The sequence below is a fragment of the Pristis pectinata genome, chromosome 40, assembly GCF_009764475.1.
Source record: "Pristis pectinata isolate sPriPec2 chromosome 40, sPriPec2.1.pri, whole genome shotgun sequence".
Classification (NCBI taxonomy): Eukaryota; Metazoa; Chordata; class Chondrichthyes; order Rhinopristiformes; family Pristidae; genus Pristis; species Pristis pectinata.
The window spans coordinates 3,731,755-3,755,408 of NC_067443.1; the positions used below are offsets into that span (position 1 = coordinate 3,731,755).

General features: G+C 57.5%; 2 protein-coding genes across 2 annotated transcripts; one reads left to right on the forward strand and one right to left on the reverse strand.

Moving 5' to 3' along the window:
• Nucleotides 1-57: 57 nt before the first annotated feature.
• lysmd1 (LysM, putative peptidoglycan-binding, domain containing 1) lies at nt 58-10,080 on the reverse strand. Its single transcript, XM_052045926.1, has 3 exons — nt 9,885-10,080; nt 5,299-5,558; nt 58-4,187 (listed from the first exon to the last, which is right to left on the reverse strand). Exons 1-3 carry the CDS (start codon nt 10,059-10,061, stop codon nt 4,037-4,039), a joined length of 588 nt encoding a protein of 195 aa, XP_051901886.1. The 5' UTR covers nt 10,062-10,080; the 3' UTR covers nt 58-4,036.
• Nucleotides 10,081-10,612: 532 nt separating this feature from the next.
• On the forward strand, nt 10,613-23,251 carry scnm1 (sodium channel modifier 1). The gene is made up of 8 exons (XM_052045914.1): nt 10,613-10,709; nt 11,557-11,627; nt 14,362-14,450; nt 15,107-15,219; nt 17,370-17,464; nt 20,729-20,877; nt 21,593-21,722; nt 22,179-23,251. The coding sequence occupies exons 1-8, from the start codon at nt 10,659-10,661 to the stop codon at nt 22,276-22,278; spliced, it is 798 nt and encodes a 265-aa protein (XP_051901874.1). The 5' UTR covers nt 10,613-10,658; the 3' UTR covers nt 22,279-23,251.
• Nucleotides 23,252-23,654: the final 403 nt, after the last annotated feature.

Below are 23,654 nucleotides of genomic sequence, written 5' to 3' on the forward strand. Positions count from 1 at the left end.
AGAGAGAACGTCTGGGGTGGGAGGGGTCTCTGATTATGTCGGCTGCTTTCTCGAGGCAGCGGCAAGTGTAGACAGGGTCCACGGAAGGGAGGCTGGTTTGAGTGTGTCAGAGGTTGAGATGAAAAGAGTGTGTGTGTGTGTGTGTGTGTCGGGGGGGGGGTGGGGGTCTGGGAATCTGGGGGCGAGAGCCTCAAGTGTCGAGAAACTCCCCAGTGAAAGGTCCCCTCCAAGTACAGGGAGAAGCAGCACTCATTCCCATGTGGATGTGGGACTCTGGGATTGGGGCTGCGCTTGGCCACGCAGAGATAGGTTGCTAAGGGGGAGACCCTGTCCAATAAGACCTGGCTTTCCAAAGTGACTCAGTGTGTCAATGAGGGCGCTGCGGTAGGTGTAGTGTACTTAGTCTACGGTAAGGTCCCAAAATGTTACAGCCCCTGGGATCCAGGGCAAGTTGGAAAATTGGATCCCAATTCCGTAAGAGATGGGGGAGTGGGTTGCTTGTGTAATTGGGAGCTTGCGACTGGCGATCTCCGAGAGGGACTGGTGCTGGGATGTTTAACTGTTAATCCAACTGGTTGTGAATGTAGGAAGTATTGAAGAACAGAGAGATCTTGGGTATCCTATCCCGGTCTACCACATCCCCTCTGCCATCAGGGGCAACTAGAGATTTTGGCCCAATACACAAACTTAACTCCCTCCCACCAACCTTTCACTGACTGCTGTATCCTCGATGAACCTCAACAACAGCCCCAGAATCCAACCAGGGCACCTGCTCGCTCCCCACCGATCTCACTGGTGCCATCCCTGCCCTGGGAGTGTGTGACGGGACAGTGCAGAAGGAGCTTTGCTGTGTCTAACCCTTTCTTAAAGTATACTTTATTCACAAAAAAAATGTAAATATAGAAATGTTTCAGTAAAAGTTTTCCTAACAAGTAATGTTATTCAAGTAATGTAGAGGGAGCGTCACCCTGTGTCTGACCCCGGGAGTGTGTGACGGGACGGTGCGGAGGGAGCTTCACTCTGTGTCTGACCCCGGGAGTGTGTGATGGGATGGTGCAGAGGGAGCTTCACTCTGTGTCTAACCCTTTTTTTTGTACAAACACAAATGTATTACATGTACTACAACAAATCACAACAAACTACAATTCAGCCAAATTAAAATATTACCACCCTGATCCAGGATGCAATTTACCCTCGGCAGTGCCCAACAGTCCAAGAGAGGGTGCCGAGATTTACCGGGATGCTGCCTGGATTGGAGAGCACATCTTATGAGGGCTTTTCTCTTTGGAGAGGAGGAGCATGAGAGGTGACTTGATAGAGGTGTGCAAGATGATAAGAGGCATAGATCAAGGAGACAGAGACTTTTTCCCAGAGCGACAATGGCTAACATGAGGGGACATAATTTTGTGATTGGAGGAAGGTATAAAGGAGACGTCAGGGTCAGTTTTTTTAAGAGAGTGGTGGGTGTGTGGAACGCACTGCCGGAAGAGGTGGTGGGGGCAGATACATTAGAGACATTTAAGAGACTCTTAGACACATGAATGATAGAGAAATGGGGGGCTATGTGGGAGGGAGGAGTTAGATAGATCTTAGCACAGGATAAAATGTTGGCACAACATTGTGGGCCGAAGGGCCTGTACTGTGCTGTAGTGTTCTATGTTCTGATCCCAGAACGCCTCCATGGTGCCCATGGACACCGCATGCTCTTTTCTCCGGGGATACCCAGGTACAAACGTACCCCCGGAAGACTGGCAGGGAGTCAGCTCGGGTGGAGCCCCCTGTGACCTTGGATATCTGGTTAGGCCGGGCGCAGGACACCTTCCTCCTGACCTGCCCGCACGAGTTGAGCAAATACTACGAGGGTGGGGCTAAAGTGTGAGCGAAAGGCGAGCAGTAGCCCCTTCAGAGAGGGGTAAACAGGGGCTGTAGCCTCGCAAGTTCCACGTGGTACGCGGTCTCCCCCAGCCCACAGAAGTGGCCAGCGTCCGGGAGATTCGGTGCAGAGACTTGTTACAGGGCACCGCCCTGTGCAGCACCCTCCACCCCAGGTCCTCGAGGTACAAGGACCCTCCCGCGCGGAGGCACCCTCACTAGGGACCCCCTCCCCTTCGCTCCCAGGTGGGGAGACTTACCGCCACGGCGTGTCGGGACGGTGGACGAGGGCGCGAGCGGGTATTTCCGACCCGCGTCTCAGAACGGCGCGGCAGGGCGTCGACGAGAGCTCCGGCTCCCGGGGTGAGGTTCCGGCAGGCCTGCGTTCCAGCGGGCAATTCCCACCGAGTGCCTGAGCCCACCGTAGGTGGGAATTTCCCCCAGTTGATGGGGTCCAAGAACCAGACCCCAGAGACCTCGGTAGAAATAAATTTCTTTTAATTAGATATGAAATTATTTCATACAGTGCTTTCCTACATCTGGCTTACGGTGGGGCCCTGAAGGAATCTATTTACAGAGATTGGTGGGGGCCTGTTGGGAGTGAGCGCCTCCTGTCTTCCAGAGGCGTTCCGAGCTTCCACACGCACCCGGTTTCGGAGCAGACATTCACTACTGGCATCCCGAGCCCCGTGCAAGAGTCAGGGGGAGCTCGCTCTTGTTAAGTGGACTGTTCAGTGATTAATAAATTAAATGGGGGTGTGTGGGGAGGGGGGAATCCTTCTACAGAAATCCCCCAGGGGTGGAGGGAGAACTCACCTGGAGTCAAACCGAGGGAGCTGGAGATATTAAAACCATCCGGGATCATTTCTCTCTCTCCTGCAATCACTCTGCACTGCCCACTACTGGTTGAGAAGGGGGCTATTTGACTTTGGAGTGAAGCACAGGATGACGAGTTGGGGGGTGGGAGAGGGGACAGAGCTTACGGGGGGAGAGGAAGGATTCCTCCTGTGAATTCTTGCCTCCCCAGGAGTGGAATGAAACCCAAAAGCGGGTTGGGTAAAGGGGGAGAACTGGATTCACGTGGGACTCATTCTCCTGGGACTCTCCCCCCCTTCTTTCCATCAAAACTCAGTCCCGGCGACTCCGGAAGACCAGAATTCCACATTGCACGATTCCCGTAATAAGAGCAATAAAGGCTGAACGGAGGATCCGGGGTTTAGCAGCAGAGGGTGGGGAATAAAGAGAGATGGGGAGGGGGGGGGGGGGGGGACTTTGCTCTGTAATGTCGGAGTGGGGGGGTCTATTGTCAGACAGCGGCGTTTTGGGAAGGTGGGGGGGGGGGGGGGGGGGGGGGTGTGGGGAGACACACCTGTTCCTGTCCCAACAATCCGGGACGTTGCCGGATTTCTGACAGTGGGTGACGTGGTCTCCGGGGAGTACAGTGTGCAGCCCCCCCACCACCCCCATTCCCCCCCCCTCGCCACGGAGTGCATTAATTCTGTGGGGGGGTCCTGGGACCTGCCCCCACCAACCCTGTGGGTTAGTAGAGCTGGGAGGACGGAAGGTGCGGCCTCCCGGGCAGGTGGGTGTCGCCCTAGACAACCGGGGAGGGGAAGGGCAGTGGACAAGGGGAATGGCTCACTGTGGACGGGACAGAGCAGGGGTACGGGTACAGGACACGACTCTCTCTGCCCTCCTGTTCCCCCGTGTTTTTGGGGGGAGGGGGGGTGCTGCTGTCCGGGGTTTAGGGGTGGGCAGGGGGGAGTGGGGTTGTGTGGGGAGGTGCAGTACTGGGGCGACCCAGAGACAGTCCTGCACTGCAGATGGGATGGGGGAAGGAAGGGACGGAGGGGGGGAAGGGAGGGGAGGGACGGGGAGGGGAGGGACAGACAGGTCCAGATCCCAACTCAGCCACTGGAAACGAAGGGTTAGTGGCATAGACACCCACACACACACTGCGACCCACCCATTCCCCGTGAGTCCGGCTCCCTTGGGATCTTCCTGCTCCCACTTGCTGGAATATCCCCGCCCGGCCGAAGGTTGTCCCCCACCTCAGCCGGCGGGGTGGGGGGTGTGGGGAGGGTCAGGCACCAGGAGTTCAGCCCCCACTGGGCGCTCCCCTCGCCCCCGCTGGGGAGGGAGGGAGGGAGAGAGGCTGCCCGGGTCAAAGGTGGAAGATCTCGTCCTCTGTGTCACGCAGGCTGGTCACCCGGGCGGTCTTGGTGAGGCGGGCGGGACCCAGGAGCGCCCGCCGGGACGTGGGCGCTGGACAGCACGGAGTGGGAGCCAGGACCGAGGGGGAACTGCTGGCAAACCTGCGGGGAAACGGGAAACACCAGTTAACCTGAGATTCCGAATGGTGGGGGGGGGGGGGGGGGGGGAGGAAAACGAGGGGGGGAAACCAGGGGGGGCAGAACGAGGGGGGGGGAGAAAAACGAAGGGGGGAAACGAGGTCCAAGCGGGACCCCAGCTTTAAAATCCCCTCCCCCCAAGGTACACATCTCCCATTCCGGCCTCTCCAACTCCCCCACCTTCCCAATTCCCGCCACTCCCTGCCTTCAGGTGCCTGGGTCCCCTCTCTCCCTCTCCTCCTCCTCTCCCACCCCCCAAGCCCACCCATGAGGGTCAGGTCCCCGGCCCTGACTCCTCCCTACGTGGCTGAGGGTCAGGCATGGGCTCTCAGGACGCCCGGTGATGAGACAGGCGCTACATGGATGCAGGTCGCTGTCGGTCCTTCCAATCGAAGGGCCTTCTGCCAACCAATTCCTGCCTTCCCAACCCCGCCCCGGCTGCAGGGAAGGACGGGAATCTGTCACGGGGACACGGAGTCTGTAAGCAAGTTAATGGGAGGTCAATGTAACAGTCACGGGTTTTGGTGACAGGACACAGCCAGCGGTGTGCTCCGTCAATGTGGCATTGTTTCAGATACAACAGGGCAGTGTGGAGGGAGCTTCACCCCGTGTCTGACCCCGGGAGTGTGTGACGGGACGGTGTGGAGCGAGTTTCACCCTGTGTCTGACCCCGGGAGTGTGTGACAGGACGGTGTGGAGGGATCTTCACTCTGTGCCTGACCCCGGGAGTGTGTGATGGGACGGTGTGGAGGGAGCTTCACCCTGTGTCTGACCCCAGGAGTGTGTGACGGGACAGTGTGGAGGGAGCTTCACCCTGTGTCTGACCCCGGGAGTGTGTGACGGGACGGTGTGGAGGGAGCTTCACCCTGTGTCTGACCCCGGGAGTGTGTGACGGGACAGTGTGGAGGGAGCTTCACCCTGTGTCTGACCCCGGGAGTGTGTGATGGGACGGTGTGGAGGGAGCTTCACTCTGTGCCGAGCACCCCAGGCTGGAGCACAGGAAGATCCCTGATCTGCAGGCAGGGCCTCTGAGCCCCGCTCTAACGCCACCCCCCCCCCACCCCCAACAACCCACCCGCTTCCATCTTCCTTGAGCTTCTTCAGCGCGGCTGCTTTGGACTGCGTGATCCTGGTGTCGAGCCTCCTGAGGAACTCCGAGGGGGTGATCTCCGGGGCGGGCCCGTCTCCTGCCCAACCCGCCGGGCTCTCCTCCGGCAAGGATCCCGCCTGTGCCCCGTTCAGGTCCTGCTTGCCGGCCACAGGGATCCGCAGGGTCTCCGCAAGGAAGATGGAGTCGTTGGTGTAAAGCCGGTTCGTTCTCTTTATTTGTTCCGTCTGGAGTCGGGATAAAACCGGAGGGAAAGTGAAGACACAACAGGATTAATTTTTCAAGAAGGAAACAGTCACTTGTAGCGCAACACTATTCATCTCCCTCCACAGATGCTGCCTGACCTGCTGAGTTCCTCCAGCATTTTGTGTGTGCGTGTTGCCTCATTGTAAAGTGGTCAGTTTTGCTAAACTGCAGTGTATTAAAGTGGTCACAGTATTGCGAAACAGCCCTCCCCAGAAAAAGGACAAAAACGGCTTTAACAGCAAAGTCACAGCCCTAGTGTAGCCAGAACCATCAAAGCAGTGAAACACTCAAAACTCAGGTTTATCGTCATCTGCACGACTCTATGTGTGCACGGGTGCAATGTAAAACTTACAGCAGCATCAGATATTCAACATTCACAAGAAAAAAATCAATTAAACATAAATTTTACACAATGTTTACAAGGAAGAACACAATTAGAACAAAAGTCCATCGCTGTGCAAAGTGGTCCCAGGGTTGCTGTACTGAGGTAGTGATTAGGGTTGTGCCGGTCGGTTCAAGAACTGAATGGTTGAAGGGAAGTTGCTGTTCCTGAACCTGGTGGTGTGGGACTTCAGGCTTCTGTACCTCCTGCCCGATGGGAGCTGCGAGAAGACGGCACGGCCCGGATGGTGGGGGATCTTTGACGACGGATGTTGCCCTCTGGAGGCAGCGCCTCCTGTAGATACTCCCGGCGGTGGGGAGGGATGTCCCCGTGATGTGTTGGGTAGAGTCCACTACTCTCTGCAGCTTCTTGCGTTCCTGCGTGTTCGAATTGCCTGTACCAGACCGTGATGCAGCCAGTCAGGACACTTCCAACAGTACATCTGTAGAAGTTTGTTATGAGTGTTCGGTGATGCACTGAATCTTCACGTACTCACACAAGCCATGATCAGCATCCTGATGATCTGTCCTGGTACCAGCACCTAAGTGCAACCATTTAGAAGGCACACCAGCACATCTACCTTCTTAGAGGCTTAAAATGATTGGGCAGGTCACCAAATCCTCTAACAAACTTCCACCACTGCACCAGTAATCTGACTGGTTGCATCACGGCCTGGTACGGCAGTTCCAACGCATGGGAACGCATTGAGTAGTGGACACAGCCACTACACAGCCATCACGGGCACCGCCCTCCCTACCACCGACAGCACCTACAGGAGGCACTGCCTCAGGAAGGTGGCATCTATCGCCAAGGATCCCCCACCATCCGGGCCATGCCGCCTTCTCGCAGCTCCCAGCAGGCAGGAGGAACAGAAGCCTGAAGTCCCACACCACCAGGTTCAGGAACAGCTACTTCCCTTCAACCATTCGGTTCTTAAACCGACCGGCACAACCTTAATCACTGCCTCAGTACAGCAACACTGCACTACAATGAACTTTTGTTTTGTTCTAATTGCGTTCTTCCTTGCAAGTATTGTGTGTAATTTATGTTTAATTAATATTTTTTCTTGTGAATGTTGTGTCTCTGATGCTCTGTGCCTGTGATGCTGCTGTAAGTAAGTTCTACATTGCACCCGTGCACACCTGGAGTCGTGCAGATTTTTGATGGTTCTGGTTACACCAGGGCTGTGACTTTGCCGTTAAAGCCGTTTTTGTCCTTTTTCTGGAGAGGGTTGTTTCGCCCCCTACCCGTGGGTGGGACCTTGTCACACTGTGTTCCCCACCCGTGCACGGACTTGGCTCAGTAGTCACCGATAAGCCCAATGCTGACCACAAGACCCACCGCTGTCAGTTGTGCTCCACCTGCCCGGTTTGAGGTCTGCAAATGGCAGAGTAGAAACAGAGGCAGTTGCAGGATGTGGTCAGAGAGGTTAAGTCATTAGAAGAGAAAGGCTGCACCTACACTGATAACATTCTCTCCTCTGCCCCCCTCCCGTCGGGCAGAAGATACAAAAGCCTGAAAGCACGTACCTGTTTTTACCTCTCGCTGCCTTGGTGAAGCAGCCAGCATAATCAAAGACCCCACCCACCCGGGGCATTCTCTCTTCTCTCCTCTTCCATCGGGTAGAAGATACAGGAGCCTGAGGGCACGCACCACCAGGCTTAAGGACAGCTTCTACCCCACTGTGATTCCCTTATACAATGAGATGGACTCTGACCTCACGATCTACCTTGTTGTGACCTCGCACCTTATTGCACTGCACTTTCCCTGTAGCTGTGACACTTTACTCTGTAGTGTTATTGTTTTTACCTGTACTACCTCAATGCACTCTGTACTAACTCAATGTAACTGCACTGTGTAATGAATTGACCTGTACGATCGGTATGCAAGACAAGTTTTTCACCGGACCTCGGTACAAGTGACAATAATAAACCAATATCAGGCTCAAGAACGGCTTCTATAAGACTAGTGAACGGTTCCCCTAGTACGATAACACGGACTCTTGACCTCACAATCTACCTCGCCGTGGCCCTTGCACCTTATTGTCTGCCTGCACTGCGCTTTCTCTGTAACTGTGACACTTTATTCTGCATTCTGTTATTGCTTTTCCCCTGTACTGCCTCAATATGACGAAGTGATCTGTATGGATGGCATGCAGAACAAAGTTGTTCACCGTACCTCGGTACATGACAATAATAAACCAATTTACCAATTAAACAACTGTGAAGCATCAAGGTCATTATTAAAATAGTCATTACAGAGACCTATGAAATTATGAGGGGTGTAGATAGAGCCTTTTTCCCCCAGTGGAGTCAGGGATGAGAGGGCATGGGTTTAAGGTGAGAGGGGAGAAATCGGAACGGGGACCTGAGGGGCAAATTCTTCCACCCAGGAGGGTGGGGAGCATCCGGAACGAGCTGCCAGAGGTGGTGGTAGAGGCGGGTACAAGTAGCTTACAAGGCGTTTGGACGGGCAAGGGGTGGAGGGATACTGGGCCAAACTCAGGCGTGTGGGATTGGTGTCAATGGGCAGCACAGAAAAGGTGGTCCGGAGGGCCTCTGCAACCCAACCTTGGCCTCAAACACTGCCTTTCCTGATCTCCACCCTGAATATAATCAGTGGCTCCATCTCCACGGTCCTCTGGGGAAGAGAATTCTAAAGGCTCTCCGCCCTTGGAGACAGAAGGAATTCCTTCCCCTACGCCCGCGTCTGAAATGGACAACCCCATTTTATTTTGTACCCCCCCCCACCCCTAGCTCTTGACACCCCCACTGGAGGGAAACATCCCTCGGCTCCCACCCTGTCAATCCTCCTCAGAATCCGATGCTCCATAAGATCTGCTCTCATTCTTCTGAACTCGTGAGTCTCAGTCCAAACCTGCTCAAACTCTCCTCGAATATCAATCCCTCCATCCCGGGAATCCGTCTCCAGTGCAAAAGTATGTCCCTCCTTAAACAGGAACCAAATCCGTACCCACTGTACCCCGGGTGTGGTTCCTCCAGCGCATGTCAAGTTGCAGCAGAACGACCCTTGCAAAATTCCAGCACAGTTCCGTAACCCTTCCTAGTTTCCTGCTGAACCAACATGCTGACCCCTCCGATGTCATCATACCACGACGTTTGGTCACCTCACTCTATTCAAGTAACAATTTGCTTCTTTATTCTTCCTTCCGAGCGGATAACCTCAACCTGATGCCGCGTCAAAAGCTCTGGTTTGCACAACGGCATACGAGAACTTCGGCTACTGCTGAACATGTTTATACAATGAGTACAACACACTGAGCTTGTATTTCTCGTGTCCGACTCAGTTTGTGCACTGTTTGTATTTTGTATACTGGTTTTTTGCACTGTTTGTACTTGCACAATTTTATTTTTTGATTTTGTTTTTTGTCTGTTTTTATTGTATGTCCTCTGTTGTGAGAGTCTGGGGGAAATGACATTTCGCTCCTCAGTGTGTTTTTATAGCATATGGGTGAATGACAATAAAGTAACTTGAGCTTGACCATGCTCCTTGTGAAACTTCTCGCCCACTCTGTGGGCCAGTGGCACTGCATTGACCCCAGTGCACACACCCCACCCCCCGACCCAGCGGCACTGCATTGGCCCAGTGCGCACCCCCCCCCGACCCAGCCGCGCCACATTGACCCCAGTGCGCACCCCCCCCGACCCAGCGGCGCTGCATTGACCCCAGTGCACACACCCCCCGACCCAGCGGCGCAGTATTGACCACAATGCACACCCCTCCGACCCAGCGGCGTTGCATTGACCCCAGTACACACCCCCCCCCGACCCAGCGGCGCTGCATTGACCCCAGTGCACACCCCCCCCAACCCAGCGGCGTTGCATTGACCCCAGTGCACAGCCCCCCCCGACCCAGCGGTGCTGCATTGACCCCAGTGCACAGCCCCCCCATCCCCGGTACTCACGCTGACCCCGTACCGCAGCGCCAGCCCCTGCAGGGTGTCGCTGGGCTGCAGCCGGTGCTCCAGGTGCCGGCCGCCGGCGGTGCTGCCGCAGGAGCGGGAGCGGCCGGACGCCGAGGCCGAGGCCCGCAGTGTCCCGCACTCGGCCGCCGAGGAGCCGCGGCCGCCGCCGGTCGCCATCAGCAGCCCCAGCCGCCGCTCGCCGCGGGGCGCGCCGGGAGTTGTAGTTCCCGCCCACCCGCCGCCTCATCCGCTTCCGGCCGCGCCCACCCGCCGGCGGGACTACAACTCCCGGCAGCCTCCGCGGCAGGGGGAGCGGGCGCCATTTTGTAAAGCGGCGGTTGGATTAAAATTATGAATTTACTGCGACGGTTCGGTCTCTAAACGGCGTCTGATCCGGTTAGAAACCCGATGCGTCCTCGTTGTCCTTCAATACCGACCGTTTCTGAGGCGGTTGCTGTGTCCCGGGCGGGGCCGCCGCGGTGCCTGCTGGGTGATGTAGTTCCCGACGCCCCGGCCGCCGTGTTAATCCTGGCCCGGCGCACTACAAGTCCCAGCAGGCTTTGCGCGGGGAGACCGCCGGGCCCGGGGAGGCTCGACCGGCGACTACAAGTCCCAGAAAGCACCGCGGAGCCGCTGCCGCCGCCGGGGGGGTCCCCGCCGCGCTGCACCATGGGTGTTGTAGTCCGGCCGCCCGCTCCCCCCTCACGGCCGCCGCCCTCCTGCACTACAAGTCCCAGGATCCCCCGCGCGGGGCCGGGGCCCGGCTGGTCCGCCATGGCCTTCAAACGGGACGGGGACGACCTGAGTCAACTCAATGCGCTCAGGGTGGGTCCGGCGGGGTGAGGGTGAGGGTGAGGGTGAGGGTGAGGGTGAGGGTGAGGGGCGGGGAGGGGGAGGTGGGGGGTTGAGGGGGGGAGGGGGGGAGGCGGGGGGTTGAGGGTGAGGGGGGTGAGGTTGGGGGAGGGGGTGAGAGAGGGGGGGAGGGGGTGAGAGAGGGGGGGAGGGAGGTGAGTGGATGGGGAGGGCTGAGGTTGGGTGGGTGGAGGGGGAGGTGAGGAAGGGGGGGAGGGGGAGGTGAGGAAGGGGGAGGGGTGGGAGGTGAGGGGAGGCTCCTGGTCAAACAGGCGGGCTGGGCGACCTGCCATGGGTTGTTGCCATGGCAATCGCCCCATCAACTGGTGACTAATGGTTGCCCTGGCGGTGACCACATCGCCTGGTGGCCACAGGTTGCCCTGGCAGTGACCCCATCACCCGGTGACCACCGGTTGCTATGGCAATGGCCTCACCACCCAGTGACTATGGGTTGCCACGGCAATGGCCCCACCACCCAGTGACCGTGGGTTGCCATGACATTGGTTCTCTTGCCCGATGACCACTGGTTGCTATGGCAATGGCCCCGTCTATCGGAGTCCAGGGGTTGCCTTGGCAGTGCCCATGTCACCTGCACCCCGTGATTCCCGTCCCTTCAGCTGCCTGGACCCCGAGCTCTGGAATTCCCTCCCTGGACCTCTCCCTCCCTGGACCTTTCCCTCCCCTCCTGCACCCCTCCCCAGTCCCAACACCTCCCCAGGCGGGAGTCCGGACCCCCACCCATGGCATTCCCAGGGAATTGTTCTCCCCATGGCTGACGGTAACTCGCCTTCCACCCCCCCCCCTCATCCTCTCCCCACAGAAGCGACGGGTGGCGGACCTGTTGGCAAGCTACATCCCCGAGGACGAAGCCATCCTACTGAAGAGCGGAAGGTGAGGGAGGGGAGACCATCGATTGTCGGATGGGGGAGGGGGGTGGTGGGAGGGCTTGCGGGGGTGGAAAGGCTGGGGTTGTGGAGAGAAGATGGGACACCAGACAACAACTGAAGGTCGGGGCAACAAACAGCAGAGTAAGGAAACCCGCGCACAAACCCGGAAACACTCAGCGGGTCGGACAGCGCGTGTGGAGGGAGAAAACCAGTCGACGTTTCAGGCCCAGGGAACCGGGAAGGTGCGGCGGGAAGGAGAGAACGTAATGTTGCTGAGAGGGTGGGAGCCAGACTTGTCCAGGCAACACTCACTGAGCAATAGGAACGGATCCATCTATGTCCCCCCTTCCCTTTATCAGTAAAACTCCAATAATCCGGCATCTTCTTCACTTTGGTGCCGGACTAGCCAGTTTTCCAGACTGTCGGATGCTCCTTCTGTTAAGATCCAAATATTCTTCCATGAAACATAGAACAGCACAGCCCAGGAACAGGCCCTTCAGCCCATCAGGTCTGTGCCAAACACGATGCCAAATTAAACTAATCCCATCTTCCTGCACAAACTCCATTCCCCACCTGTTCCTGTGTCTATCTCGATGCCTCTTAAACGCCTCTATCATATCTGCCTCCACCCCCACCCCTGGCAGCACATTCCAGGCACCCACCGCTCTCTGTGTCTAAAAAAAAATCTCCTTTAAACTTTCCCCCTCTCACCTTAAATGCAAGCCCTCTAGTATTAGACTCTTCAACCCTGGGAAAAAGATCCTGTCTATCCATGCCTCTAATGATCTTATAAACTTCTACCAGGTCTCCCCTCAGCCTCCGCCGCTCCAGAGAAAACAACCCAAGTTTGTCCGACCTCTCCTTTATAGCTCATGCTCTCTAATCCAGGCAGCATCCTGGTGAACCTCTTCTGCACCCTCTCCAAAGCCTCCACATCCTTCCTGTAACGGGGCGGCCAGAACTGCACGCAACACTCCAAGTGCGGCCTAACCAAAGTTTTATACAGCTGTTATTTATTAGACTTTGTAAGTTAAATTCATGCGGTAAGCTTTCTTGTGAACCTGGTGAGTCTCAGTTTGCACTAACCTCTGAGTGTAGAAGTTGGGACGTTATCTTGCACTTGTACAGGACGTTGGTGAGGCCACACTTGGAGTATTGTGTATGGTTTTGGTCGTCCTGTTATAGGAAAGATACCATTCAGCTGGAAAGAGTGCAGAGGGAGATTTACGAGGATGTTGCCGGGACTCGAGGGCCTGAGTTATAGGGAGAGATTGGGCAGGCTGGGACTTTATTCCTTGGAGACTGAGGGGTGACCTTATAGAGGTGTATAAAATCATGATAGGTTGAGTGCACACAGTCTTTTTCCAAGGGGTTGGGGAATCTAAAACTAAGGGACGTAGGTTTATGGTGAGAGGGAAAAGATTTAAAAGGGACCTGAGGGGCAACTTTTCCACCCAGAGGGTGGTGCGTATGTGGAACGAGCTGCCAGAGGAAGTGGGTGAGGCAGGTACATTAAGGACAGTTAAAAGCCACTTGGACAGGTACACGGATGGGAAAGGTTTAGTGGGATATGGGCCAAATGCGGGCAAATGGTTCTGGCTTAGAAGGACAACTGCACCTCACACTCGTTCATCCCTTCTCTCAAGTCCGATCGAGTTTATCATCATGAGAACAGGTACAGCGGGTAGTGTCACTGCCTCAGGGCTCCAGAGACCCGGGTTCGATCCCGAACTCTGGCACTCTGTGTGTGTGTGTGTGTGTGTGTGTGTGTGTGTGTGTGTGTGTGTGTGTGTGTGTGTGTGTGGAGTTTGCACGCTCTCCCTGTGACCGCGCGGGTCTCCCCCGGGTACTCCAGTTCTCTCCCACGTCCCCACGACGTGCGGGGGTCGGTGGCTTAATTGGACACTGTAAATCGCCTTTGCCCCCCCAGTGTCATGTTTGGTAATTGGTTTATTGTTGTCACACGTACCGAGATACAGTGAGAAGCTTTTGTCTGCCTGCCATCCAGACAGATCATTCCATACATAAGCACATCGAGGGAGTACGGAAGGAAAACAGAATGCAGAATATAGTGTTACAGTTACAGAGAAAGTGCAGTGCAGGCAGACAATAAGGTGCAAGGGCCACGATGAGGTAGATTGGGAGATCAGGAGTTCATCTTTTAGCGTGTGAGAGGTCTGTTCTGATAACAGTGGGATAGAAGCTGTCCTTGAGCCTGGTGGTACGTGCTGTCAAGCTTTTGTATCTTCTGTCCGATGGGAGGGGGGAGAAGAGAGAATGTCCGGGGCGGGAGGGGTCTCTGATTATGTTGGCTGCTTTCCCGAGGCAGCGGGAAGTGTAGACGGAGTCGCTGGGGGGGAGGCTGGTTTCCATGATGTGCTGAGCTGTGTCCACAACTCTCTGCGGTTTCATGCAGTCCCGGGCAGAGCAGTTGCCGTCCCAAGCCGGGATGCATCCTGATCGGATGCTTTCTGTGTGTGGGTAAAGGGTAGAAACTGGGGGGGAGTTGATGGGAGTGTGGGGGAGGGTAAAACGGGATGGGTGTAAATGGGTTGGTGGTTGGAACAGACTCGGTGGGCCGAAGGGCCTGTTTCTGTGATGGTTTGACTCGGAGGGATGGGGGGGGGGAGGTGAAAGAGCTGTCGCCAGCGGTGCAATGTCCGAGGCTGACGGTAGGCCTCTGACTGTAGCTGGCTGACTGTACCCTCACTGGGCTGTACCTCCCTCTCTACCCCAAGGTATGCCTGTTCTGTCTGCTCATACCGTCCCGTCTTCGACACGGTCGACATGCTGGCTGTACACAGGACAGGGAAGAAACACATCACCAGTAAGCAGGAGGGGCGGTGAGGAGGGAGCGCCATGTCGGGGGGGGGGGGGGGGGGGGCGGTGGTGAGGAAGCAGCACCGTGCATCGAGGGAGGGGCGGTGAGGAGGGAGCGCCGCGCGTCGAGGGAGGGGCGGCGGGGAGGGAGCGCCACGCCGTGGGGGTTGGTGGTGGGGAGGGAGTGCCGCGGGAGGGGTGGTGAGGAGGGAGGGAGCGCCGCGCTGCGGGGGTTGGTGGCGGGGAGGGAGCGCCGCGCCGCGGGGGTTGGTGGCGGGGAGGGAGCGCCGCGCCGCGGGGGTTGGTGGCGGGGAGGGAGCGCCGCGCCGCGGGGGGTGGTGGCGGGGAGGGAGCGCCGCGCCGCGGGGGGTGGTGGCGGGGAGGGAGCGCCGCGCCGCGGGGGTGGTGGCGGGGAGGGAGCGCCGCGCCACGGGGGTGGTGGCGGGGAGGGAGCGCCGCGCCGCGGGAGGGGCGGTGAGGAGGGAGCACCGCGCCGCGGGACGGGCAGTGAGGAGGGACCGCCTCCTCGTGGGACGATGCTCTCTACCAATCAGCTGCTCCCATTTCTGCGTGACCAGGGTGACAGGTCCCGTAGCTATTTATTTGTGGTGTGCATTTAAATAACCACTGGCCCATCCTTCTCCCTCCCCACCCCCACACCAGGCCTCCAGCGCTTCTACGGACAGAAGAGGGACCTGCAGCTGGAAGTTCAGAAGCACCGGCACCGGCAACACATCCAGGAGGAGGAGTCGGGTTCAGAGGCCAGGCCTGAGCAGGTAAAACCTGGCACGTACCCGCTCCGCAATCTCTCTGGGCAGACCCACGTCACCCAAACCCTCGACACTACGCAGCACGAGATATTGTCCCAGGGAATCCCTATTGTTCCCCTCTCCCGTTCCCAATTCCTGTTCCTCCATCATTGACAGTTCCATCAACTTCCCAATCGGGAATTGGAATCGGAATTGGTTTATTATTGTCACACGTAACCAAGATACAGTGAGAAGCTTTTGTCTGCCTGCCATCCAGACAGCTCATTCCATACGTTACATCGAGGGAGCACAGAAGGAAAACAGAATGCAGAATAAAGTGTTACAGCTACAGAGAAAGTGCAGTGCAGGCAGACAATAAGGTGCAAGGGCCACGACGATTTAGATTGGGAGATCAAGAGTTCATCATATCGTATGAGACTCCGTTCAAGAGTCTGATAACAGCAGGATAGAAGCTGTCCTTGAGCCTGGTGGTACGTGCTCTCAGGCTTTTGTATCTTCTGTCCCATAGAAGGGGGAGAAGAGAGAATGTCCGGGCTGGGAGGTGTCCAAGGCAGTGGGAAGAGTCCCCAGAGGCAAGCTGGTTTCTGTGATGGACTGGGCTGTGTCCACAACCCTCTGCGGTTTCTTGAGGTCTCGGGCAGAGCAGTCACTGTACCAGGATGGGAATCATCCGGATAGGATGCTTTCTGTGGTCCTGGGAATACCCTCCCTAAACACTCCACCCCTCCTTGAGACACCAACCTGTTGACTTCTTCACTCAGCTATGGGACACGAGTATCACTGGAAAGGACCACTGTTTAACGGTCTGTTAATTGCCCCGTTGAACATTGCCTGGGCCATATCAGAGGGCAGTTGTTTCGGGATTTGCACCTGGGCCCAGACCGATTCAAGGAGGCAACTTTCCCAGAATGTTGTCAATGAAGACCGATGTTGACAATAGCCCGGTTATCTCACAGTCACTGTTATTGAGACTATTGCTCGAATCACCTTCTGTTTCATTAGCTAAAGAGAAATTCCGAAAATCCGGCACACTCAGGACTCTGGTGCTGGACTGGCATATTTTCCCGATTATTGGATGTTCTTAATTGACTTTTTTGTTTCAATATGTTACATACTAGGAAGGTACATTTTCTGGTAAACTTTGTGTGTTTAAAGGGAGCGGGAAACGGGGTCCCCGGTGGGTGTAAAGGGAGCGGGAAACGGGGTCCCCGGTGGGTTTAAAGGGAGTGGGAAACAGGGTCCCAGTGGGTTTGAAGGGAGCGGGAAATGGGGTCCCAGTGGGTTTGAAGGGAGAGGGAAACGGGGTCCCAGTGGGTTTGAAGGGAGCGGGAAATGGGGTCCCAGTGGGTTTGAAGGGAGAGGGAAACGGGGTCCCAGTGGGTTTGAAGGGAGTGGGAGACGGGGTCCCGGTGGGTTTGAAGGGAGCGGGAGACGGGGTCCCGGTGGGTGTGAAGGGAGCGGGAGACGGGGACCCCAGTGGGTTTGAAGGGAGCGGGAGACGGGGACCCGGTGGGTTTGAAGGGAGCGGGAGACGGGGACCCAGTGGGTGTAAAGGGAGCGGGAGACGGGGTCCCCGGTGAGCTTGAAGGGAGCGGGAGACGGGGTCCCCGGTGAGCTTGAAGGGAGCGGGAGACGGGGTCCCCGGTGAGCTTGAAGGGAGCGGGAGACGGGGTCCCCGGTGAGCTTGAAGGGAGCGGGAGACGGGGTCCCCGGTGAGCTTGAAGGGAGCGGGAGACGGGGTCCCCGGTGAGCTTGAAGGGAGCGGGAGATGGGGTCCCCGGTGAGTTTGGAGGGAGCGGGAGACGGGGTCCCCGGTGAGTTTAAAGGGAGCAGAAAACGGGGTCCCTGGTGAGTTTTGCCTGACCCTTGTACACAACGCCCGACCGATGAAGGCAAGCATGCCGTACGCCTCCTCTACCACCCTGTCTACTTGCCTGGCCACTCAGTGAGCTATGGACTTATGGACTCGGATCCCAAGATCCTCTGTACGTGAAAATATGAGGCGCTGTTTCTCTCGTTTACCCTTGGCCTCACCCTGGCAGTGGAGGAGGCCGAGGACAGACAGACGGACAGGCCGGTGTGGGAATGGGAGGGGGCAGAATTACATGTCCTGGAAGTGCTGCTTCACCGATCGAGATCTCTGCTTGTTCCTACAGGAGCACCTGCCGCCTCTCCTCAGAAAAACACGACAAATCGCTCATCATGCGCTCCTGAAGGCGGCCCCCTACAACAGCTACTGCAAGAGGAAACGGTATTGCGCAGTCTTTCTTCTCACTGGCTGCCACGTCACAGGAAGGACGGGGTAGCCACAGAGAGGGTGCAGGACAGACTCACCAGGATTTTGCCTGGAACGGAGGGCTGGAGTTGTAAGGAGAGATCGGACAGGCCGGGCTTATTTTCCCTGGAACGTGGGAGGTTTATAAGATGAAGAGCGGAGATGGGACAGATAGTCAGTCCGGTTGAAACTCCCCCTTGTCCCTGCATCCAGAGTCGCACAGCACGGAAACAGGCCTTTCGGACCAACTGGTCCATGCTGACCAAGATGCCCATCTAAGCCGGTCCCATTTGCCAGCATTCGGCCCGTATCCCTCTAAAGCTTTCCCATCTGTGGACCTCTCTCAGCCACTTCCTCTGGCAGCTCACTCCATATACGGACCACCCTCTTGGTGAAAAATTAGCTCCTCAGGTCCCTTTTAAATCTCTTTCCCCTCTCACCTTAAACCTGTGCCCTCTAATTCTTGATTCCCCAACCCTGGGGGAAAAGACGGTGTGAATTCACCCCATCGATGCCCCTCATGATTTATACCCCTCTATAAGGTCACCCAAGGAATAAAGTCCCAACCTGCCCAACATCTTTCCATATCTCAGTCCCTCGAGTCCCGGCAACGTCCTCGTAAACCTCCTCTGTGCTCTTGCCAGCTTAATGACGTCTTTCCTACAACAGGGCGTCCATAACTGTAGACAACACTTCAAGTCTTCACCAACAGGTTGTACAGCTGCAACATCATGTCCCTCAGTGCCCTGACTGATGGCCAGTGTGCCAAACGCCTTCTTCACCGCCCTGTCTACCTGTGAGGCCACTTTCAGGGAACCATGGACCTGTACTCCTCGGTCCCTCTGTTCTACAACACTCCCCAGGGCCTGACCACCAGAAGGAGTTGTCCAGTTGTGGTAATGGCAGAAGGGGTGATTGATAATTGGTCCCAGCCTGTCCAACTTCTTTTAACTCAGGCCCTTGGGTCCTGGCAACATCCTCATAAACCTCCCCTGCACTCTTTCTGGCGTTATGGCATCTTCCCTACAGCAGGGCGACCAAAATTGAACACAATATTCCAAATGTGGCTTCACCAACGTCTTGTACAACTGCAAGATAACGTCCCAACTCCTGTACTCGATGCCCTGACTGATGTGAGCCACTAAACGTTCTTCCTCGCCCTCGCGACCTCCCCTAAAACGTGGCCACCGGAATTGGCCCGACACAGGTCGACAGGGCAGTTAAGAAGGCGTTTGGCACGCTGACCTTCATCGGTCAGGGCGCTGAGTACAGGAGTCAGGACGTCACGTTACAGCCGTACAAGTCGTCGGTGAGACTGCACTTGGAGTGTCGTGTGTAGTTCTGGTCGCCCAGCTACAGGAAGGGTGGGATTAAGCTGGAGAGGGGGCAGGAAGGATTCACGGGATGTTATCGGGACTGGAGGGCTCTAGTTATAAGGAGAGGCTGGACAGGCCAGGACTGTTTTCCCCGGAGCGAAGGAGGCTGAGGGGTGACCTTATAGAGGTGTATAAAATCGTGGGGGGGGGGGGGCATAGATAAGGTGGACGGTCACAGTCCTTTCCCTGGGGTAAGCGAGTCTAAGACGAGAGGGGACAGATTGAAGGTGAGAGGGGAAGGATGGAAAGGGGACCTGAGGGGCAAGTTTTTCACCTAGAGGGTGGTCCATATATGGAACAAGCTGCCAGAGCAAGTGGTAGGAGCGGGAACAACTAAGGATAAGCATAAGATCTCTTTATTGGTCACATGTGCATCGAAACACACAGTGAGATGCATCTTTAGTGTAGAGTGTTCTGGGGGCAGCCCGCAAGTGTTGCCACGCTTCCGGCGCCAACATAGCACGCCCGCAACTTCCTAACCCGTACGTCGTTGGAATGTGGGAGGAAACCGGAGCACCCAGAGGAAACCCACGCAGACACGGGGAGAACGTACAAACTCCTTACAGACAGCAGCCAGAATCGAACCCCGGTCGCTGGTGTTGTAATAGCGTTACGCTAACCGCTACGCTACCGTGCCTGCCTATAACATTTAGAAGGCATTTGGACGGGTGCAGGGAGAGGAAAGGTTTACCGGGATGTGGTCCATGTGGGACCACCTCGGGTAGACAAGTTGGGCCGAAGGGCCTGTTTCTGTGCTGTACAATTCCATAACTGTCGAGGTGAGGCAGGGTGGGGACTGTTGGATCCTGTACCAAATGGTCAGTGAGGAGGGAGCACCACGCCGCGGGAGGGGTGGTGAAGCGGGATAGAATAGACTGGAGAGACCGAACGGCCTCCCGTGTTGCCTTCCCCACCACAGCAGAGGAGGCTGGCGCACTGCTATCACGCGCTCCACAGCATCGCCAGGCGATCGGTGGAACTGCAGCCACATGTGCCCCTGGCCTCAAGGATGGACAACTATCCACTGGGAACGGGTGCCCCTTCCGTCTCTCCCTCCCTGTGGAAAGGCGTGAAGTTGGTCGGGAATGGGGTGGCTCTTGCTTCCAACGTGCAGAGCCCCCGAGGGGTGGGTGTGGAGAGGACATCTCCTCTTGTGGGGGAAGCCTGGAACCAGGGGTCACTGCTGTATGTGAGGGGCTCGAGGAGGGAGGGACGTGACTGGTGACGATTTTCCTCGCGAGTCATTGGAGGTCTCTTCCTCAAAGGGCGATGGAAGCAGTCTTTAAGGCAGAGGGAAATTGGTTCTTGAACGGGAGGGGGTTTGGGGGGGGGGGTGAAAGATTACTGGGAAATGGAGCGTTGGCCTTGTAGTGAGATTGGTCGTGATCTTTTTGACTCGGGAAGGGGTCAAGAATGGAGGGGCCGAGTGGCCCCTTCCACTGCCAGCCCATCCTGCTCGCATGAAAACGGCCAACAATCGAGAACGAAAGTCTGCGCAAAATCGGGGAAACACTCAGCAGGTCAGGCGGCCTCTGCGGAGAGAGGAGACGCAGTTTCGTGTCTCCCAAGCCGAGGCGTCGACTCCACCTCGCTCCGTAGGCGCTGCGGGACCGGCCAGGCGGCTTCCAGCACCTCCCTGGCTTTCATCAAAATGGCCACCCTGTGGCTCAAAATGGCTGCCCATTGGCACCAAATGGCTGCCGTTTGGGCTGGCCGAACCTGTGCGACCCCCCCCCCCCCCCCCCCACCACCCCGCTGTGAATTCACAGTTGTCCCCACACCCCCCCTCCTCTCAGGACATACTGACACCTCACCCCCCACGGGGTCCCTCCCACCCCACCTGAGCGCCTCTTGTTCTCCCCAGGTCCGGCGACGACGTCCCCACCCCGTCCCCCACCACCAGCGCCTCAGCGAGCGGGAATCAGTGGGCAGGGACGCCGGGCGCGATCCCGGGATGGACGGGGGCGTCCGCCGAAGCCCAGGAAGGCCGACAACCTGAAGGAGCCCCGCCAGGTAAATGGTTCGAATCTCGCACTGGGGAGCAGGTGGTGGGGGGGGGGGGGTGGCGTTCTTAGAACATAGAAGCATAGAAAATCTACAGCACAATTCAGGCCCTTCAGCCCACAAAGCTGTGCCGAACATGTCCCTACCTTAGAAATTACTAGGCTTACCCACAGCTCCATGTACCTACCCAAAAGTCTCTTAAAAGACCCTATCGTATCCGCCTCCCCCACCGTTGCCGGCAGCTCATTCCACACACTCACCACTCTCTGAGTAAAAAACTTACCCCTGACATCTCCTCTGTACCTACTCCCCAGCACCTTAAACCTGTGTCCTCTTGTGGCCACCATTTCAGCCCTGGGGAAAAGCCTCTGACTATCCACACGATCAATACCTCTCGTCATCTTATACACCTCTATCGGGTCCCCCCTCATCCTCCGTCGCTCCAAGGAGAAAAGGCCGAGTTCCCTCAACCTGTTTTCGTGAGGCATGCTCCCCAATCCAGGCAGCATCCTTGTAAATCTCCTCTGCACCCTCTCTATGGCTTCCACATCCTCCCTGTAGTGAGGCGACCAGAACTGAGCACAGTGCTGCATGTGGGGTCTTGCGGCGGGAGGTGTAGGTCCAAGGCTGTCCGTGCGTGGGGCGCGATCGCCATCGTGCGCGGGCGTTGCACGTCTCTGCCCCTTCAGCTTCCGCGCTCTCCTTCTCCCCCCCACCCCAACAGGTTCCCAGACCGAGGGTGGCACCCGGCGGGGACGCCAGAGGAAGGCCAGCGCGTGCCGACCCCCGCCGTGCTCGGCAGACGCGGACCCGGCGAGGCAGAAGCTCCTGGAGTACCACCTGCACCTCAGGAGGTGAGACCGCGCTGGAAGGGAAGTCCCTGCATTGGTGTAGCACCTTTTGCCTCACTCCCACGCAGCCGATGCAGTGGGTTCTCTGCTGTAGTCCAACGCAGCTCACCCACCCAGGGCGAGGAGGAGGAGGGCAGGGGGTGGGTGGTAACGTGCACATGCCTCATCTGCACAGTAAGATCCCACTGGGCTAAGGTCAGTTGAGGCTTAAAGTTGCCCGCAGGAGTTGGGGGAGAAACATCCTCTCCTCACCCCCACCTACCGCGGCAACCCTCGCCGCCCCTCCCACGGCGCTCCCTCCTCACCGCCTCTCCCGCGGCACTCCTAACTCGGCACTCCCTCCTCGCCCCCCCCCCCCCCACCCCCGCACCCCTCCTTTACACAAAACGTCTGGTCCAGGTACGTGCTCGGTTGAGCCCCTCGCGCCTTCGCCCTCACCCCGTGCATCCCTTTCCGCAGCTCCGGTTGGATCCAGGACCCCTGCGGGAAGTGGGTGCGGGACGGAGCAGCCGAATTCGACTCAGACGAGGAGGACCCTCCCGCTCTCCCGCCGCCCTGAGCCTTCGCCGCCGTTCCCAGGACGCCCCCGCGGCATCGCTCGTCGACGTTCCGTCACAGTTCGGACACAGTTCGGGGGTGGGGGTTGGTGGTGGATATTAGAGGGGTCCCACCCCCCCGTCCCAGTCAGGGTGGGGGCTTCACTCTAGCTAGTAATTCACCCCCTTTCACTAGCCACCCCCTCCCACTAATTATCCAGACCCCTCTACTTAGAATCACCTCCCCTCCACCTTTTCCCAAAAACTGACAGCCAGCAGCTTTCCGTTGAATCCTCCTTTAACCGGGAGTCAGGATATGTCCCTGCCCCTCTTCCCACTTGGAATTTTGGACTATTTCCCCAGATGGCGCTTCCCTTAACGCTATCCTGGGAATGTAACGCGTGTCGACTCTGAGGTATCGCACACCGACGTCGCTTCCCCAGAATCCCCACTCTCCCCTTCTCTTCCTCCTCGCTCCAGGGAAGTTGTCCTGGGCTGTATGGAGAATAAAACAGGATCTGCGTAACGGGGTGGGTGATGGTCAGCATGGACTCGTTAGGGCCAAAGGGCCTGTTTCCACGCTGTATCACTCGATGCCAGGGGGAATCTCATCACCCGCCTTCTCCGAGAGTCAGGCCCAGCCTAGGGAAACCCACCCCCACTCCTCCACCCTGAACATCTCCCACCTCGGCACAAGGAACCCAATATTGACCAGTTTCAGATAACCCGCCATCCTGTTTGTGACGGAGTTGACGTGCTGAACGAGTATTTCAACGGCGAGAATAGATCGGGACAGAGCCTGGAGAACCAGAGGGTGGGGATGGGGCGCAGATCGGCGCAGAACCATGCAGATGAGACTTCCTAGAAGCAACGCCACATTGACGCGGAGGAGTTGGACGGACCGCCAAACGGGAGGAGGAGTTGAAGTCGGTCGCTGAGTGTGACGGACCAATGGAAGGTGTAACCAATAGAAACTGGCGCTGGTCCACTGTTTAACTGCATCCGACTCTTCTTCAGAGGGTAAAGCCTTCTGCTATGGGCTTGGGTTAACCCCCTGATGCTTCCCCACCCCCCTCCCCTCCGTGGAGGCTTGGGTGTCACTGCTGCTGAGGTGTGGCGTGGAGGAGGATTGTGTCGCAGGGTGTGTGGGTGGGGTGGTGTCTCCGCTGTTGACTGTGCTGAGCACCTCTCTATCCCCCCCATCCCCCTTCCTCTGCCGTCCCTCCCCCGTCCCTCGCCCCCCCGTCCCTCGCCCCCCCGTCCCTCGCCCCCCCCGTCCCTCGCCCCCCCGTCCCTCGCCCCCCGTCCCTCGCCCCCCGTCCCTCGCCTCCCCCGTCCCTCGCCCCCCCCGTCCCTCGCCCCCCCGTCCCTCGCCCCCCCCGTCCCTCACCCCCCCCGT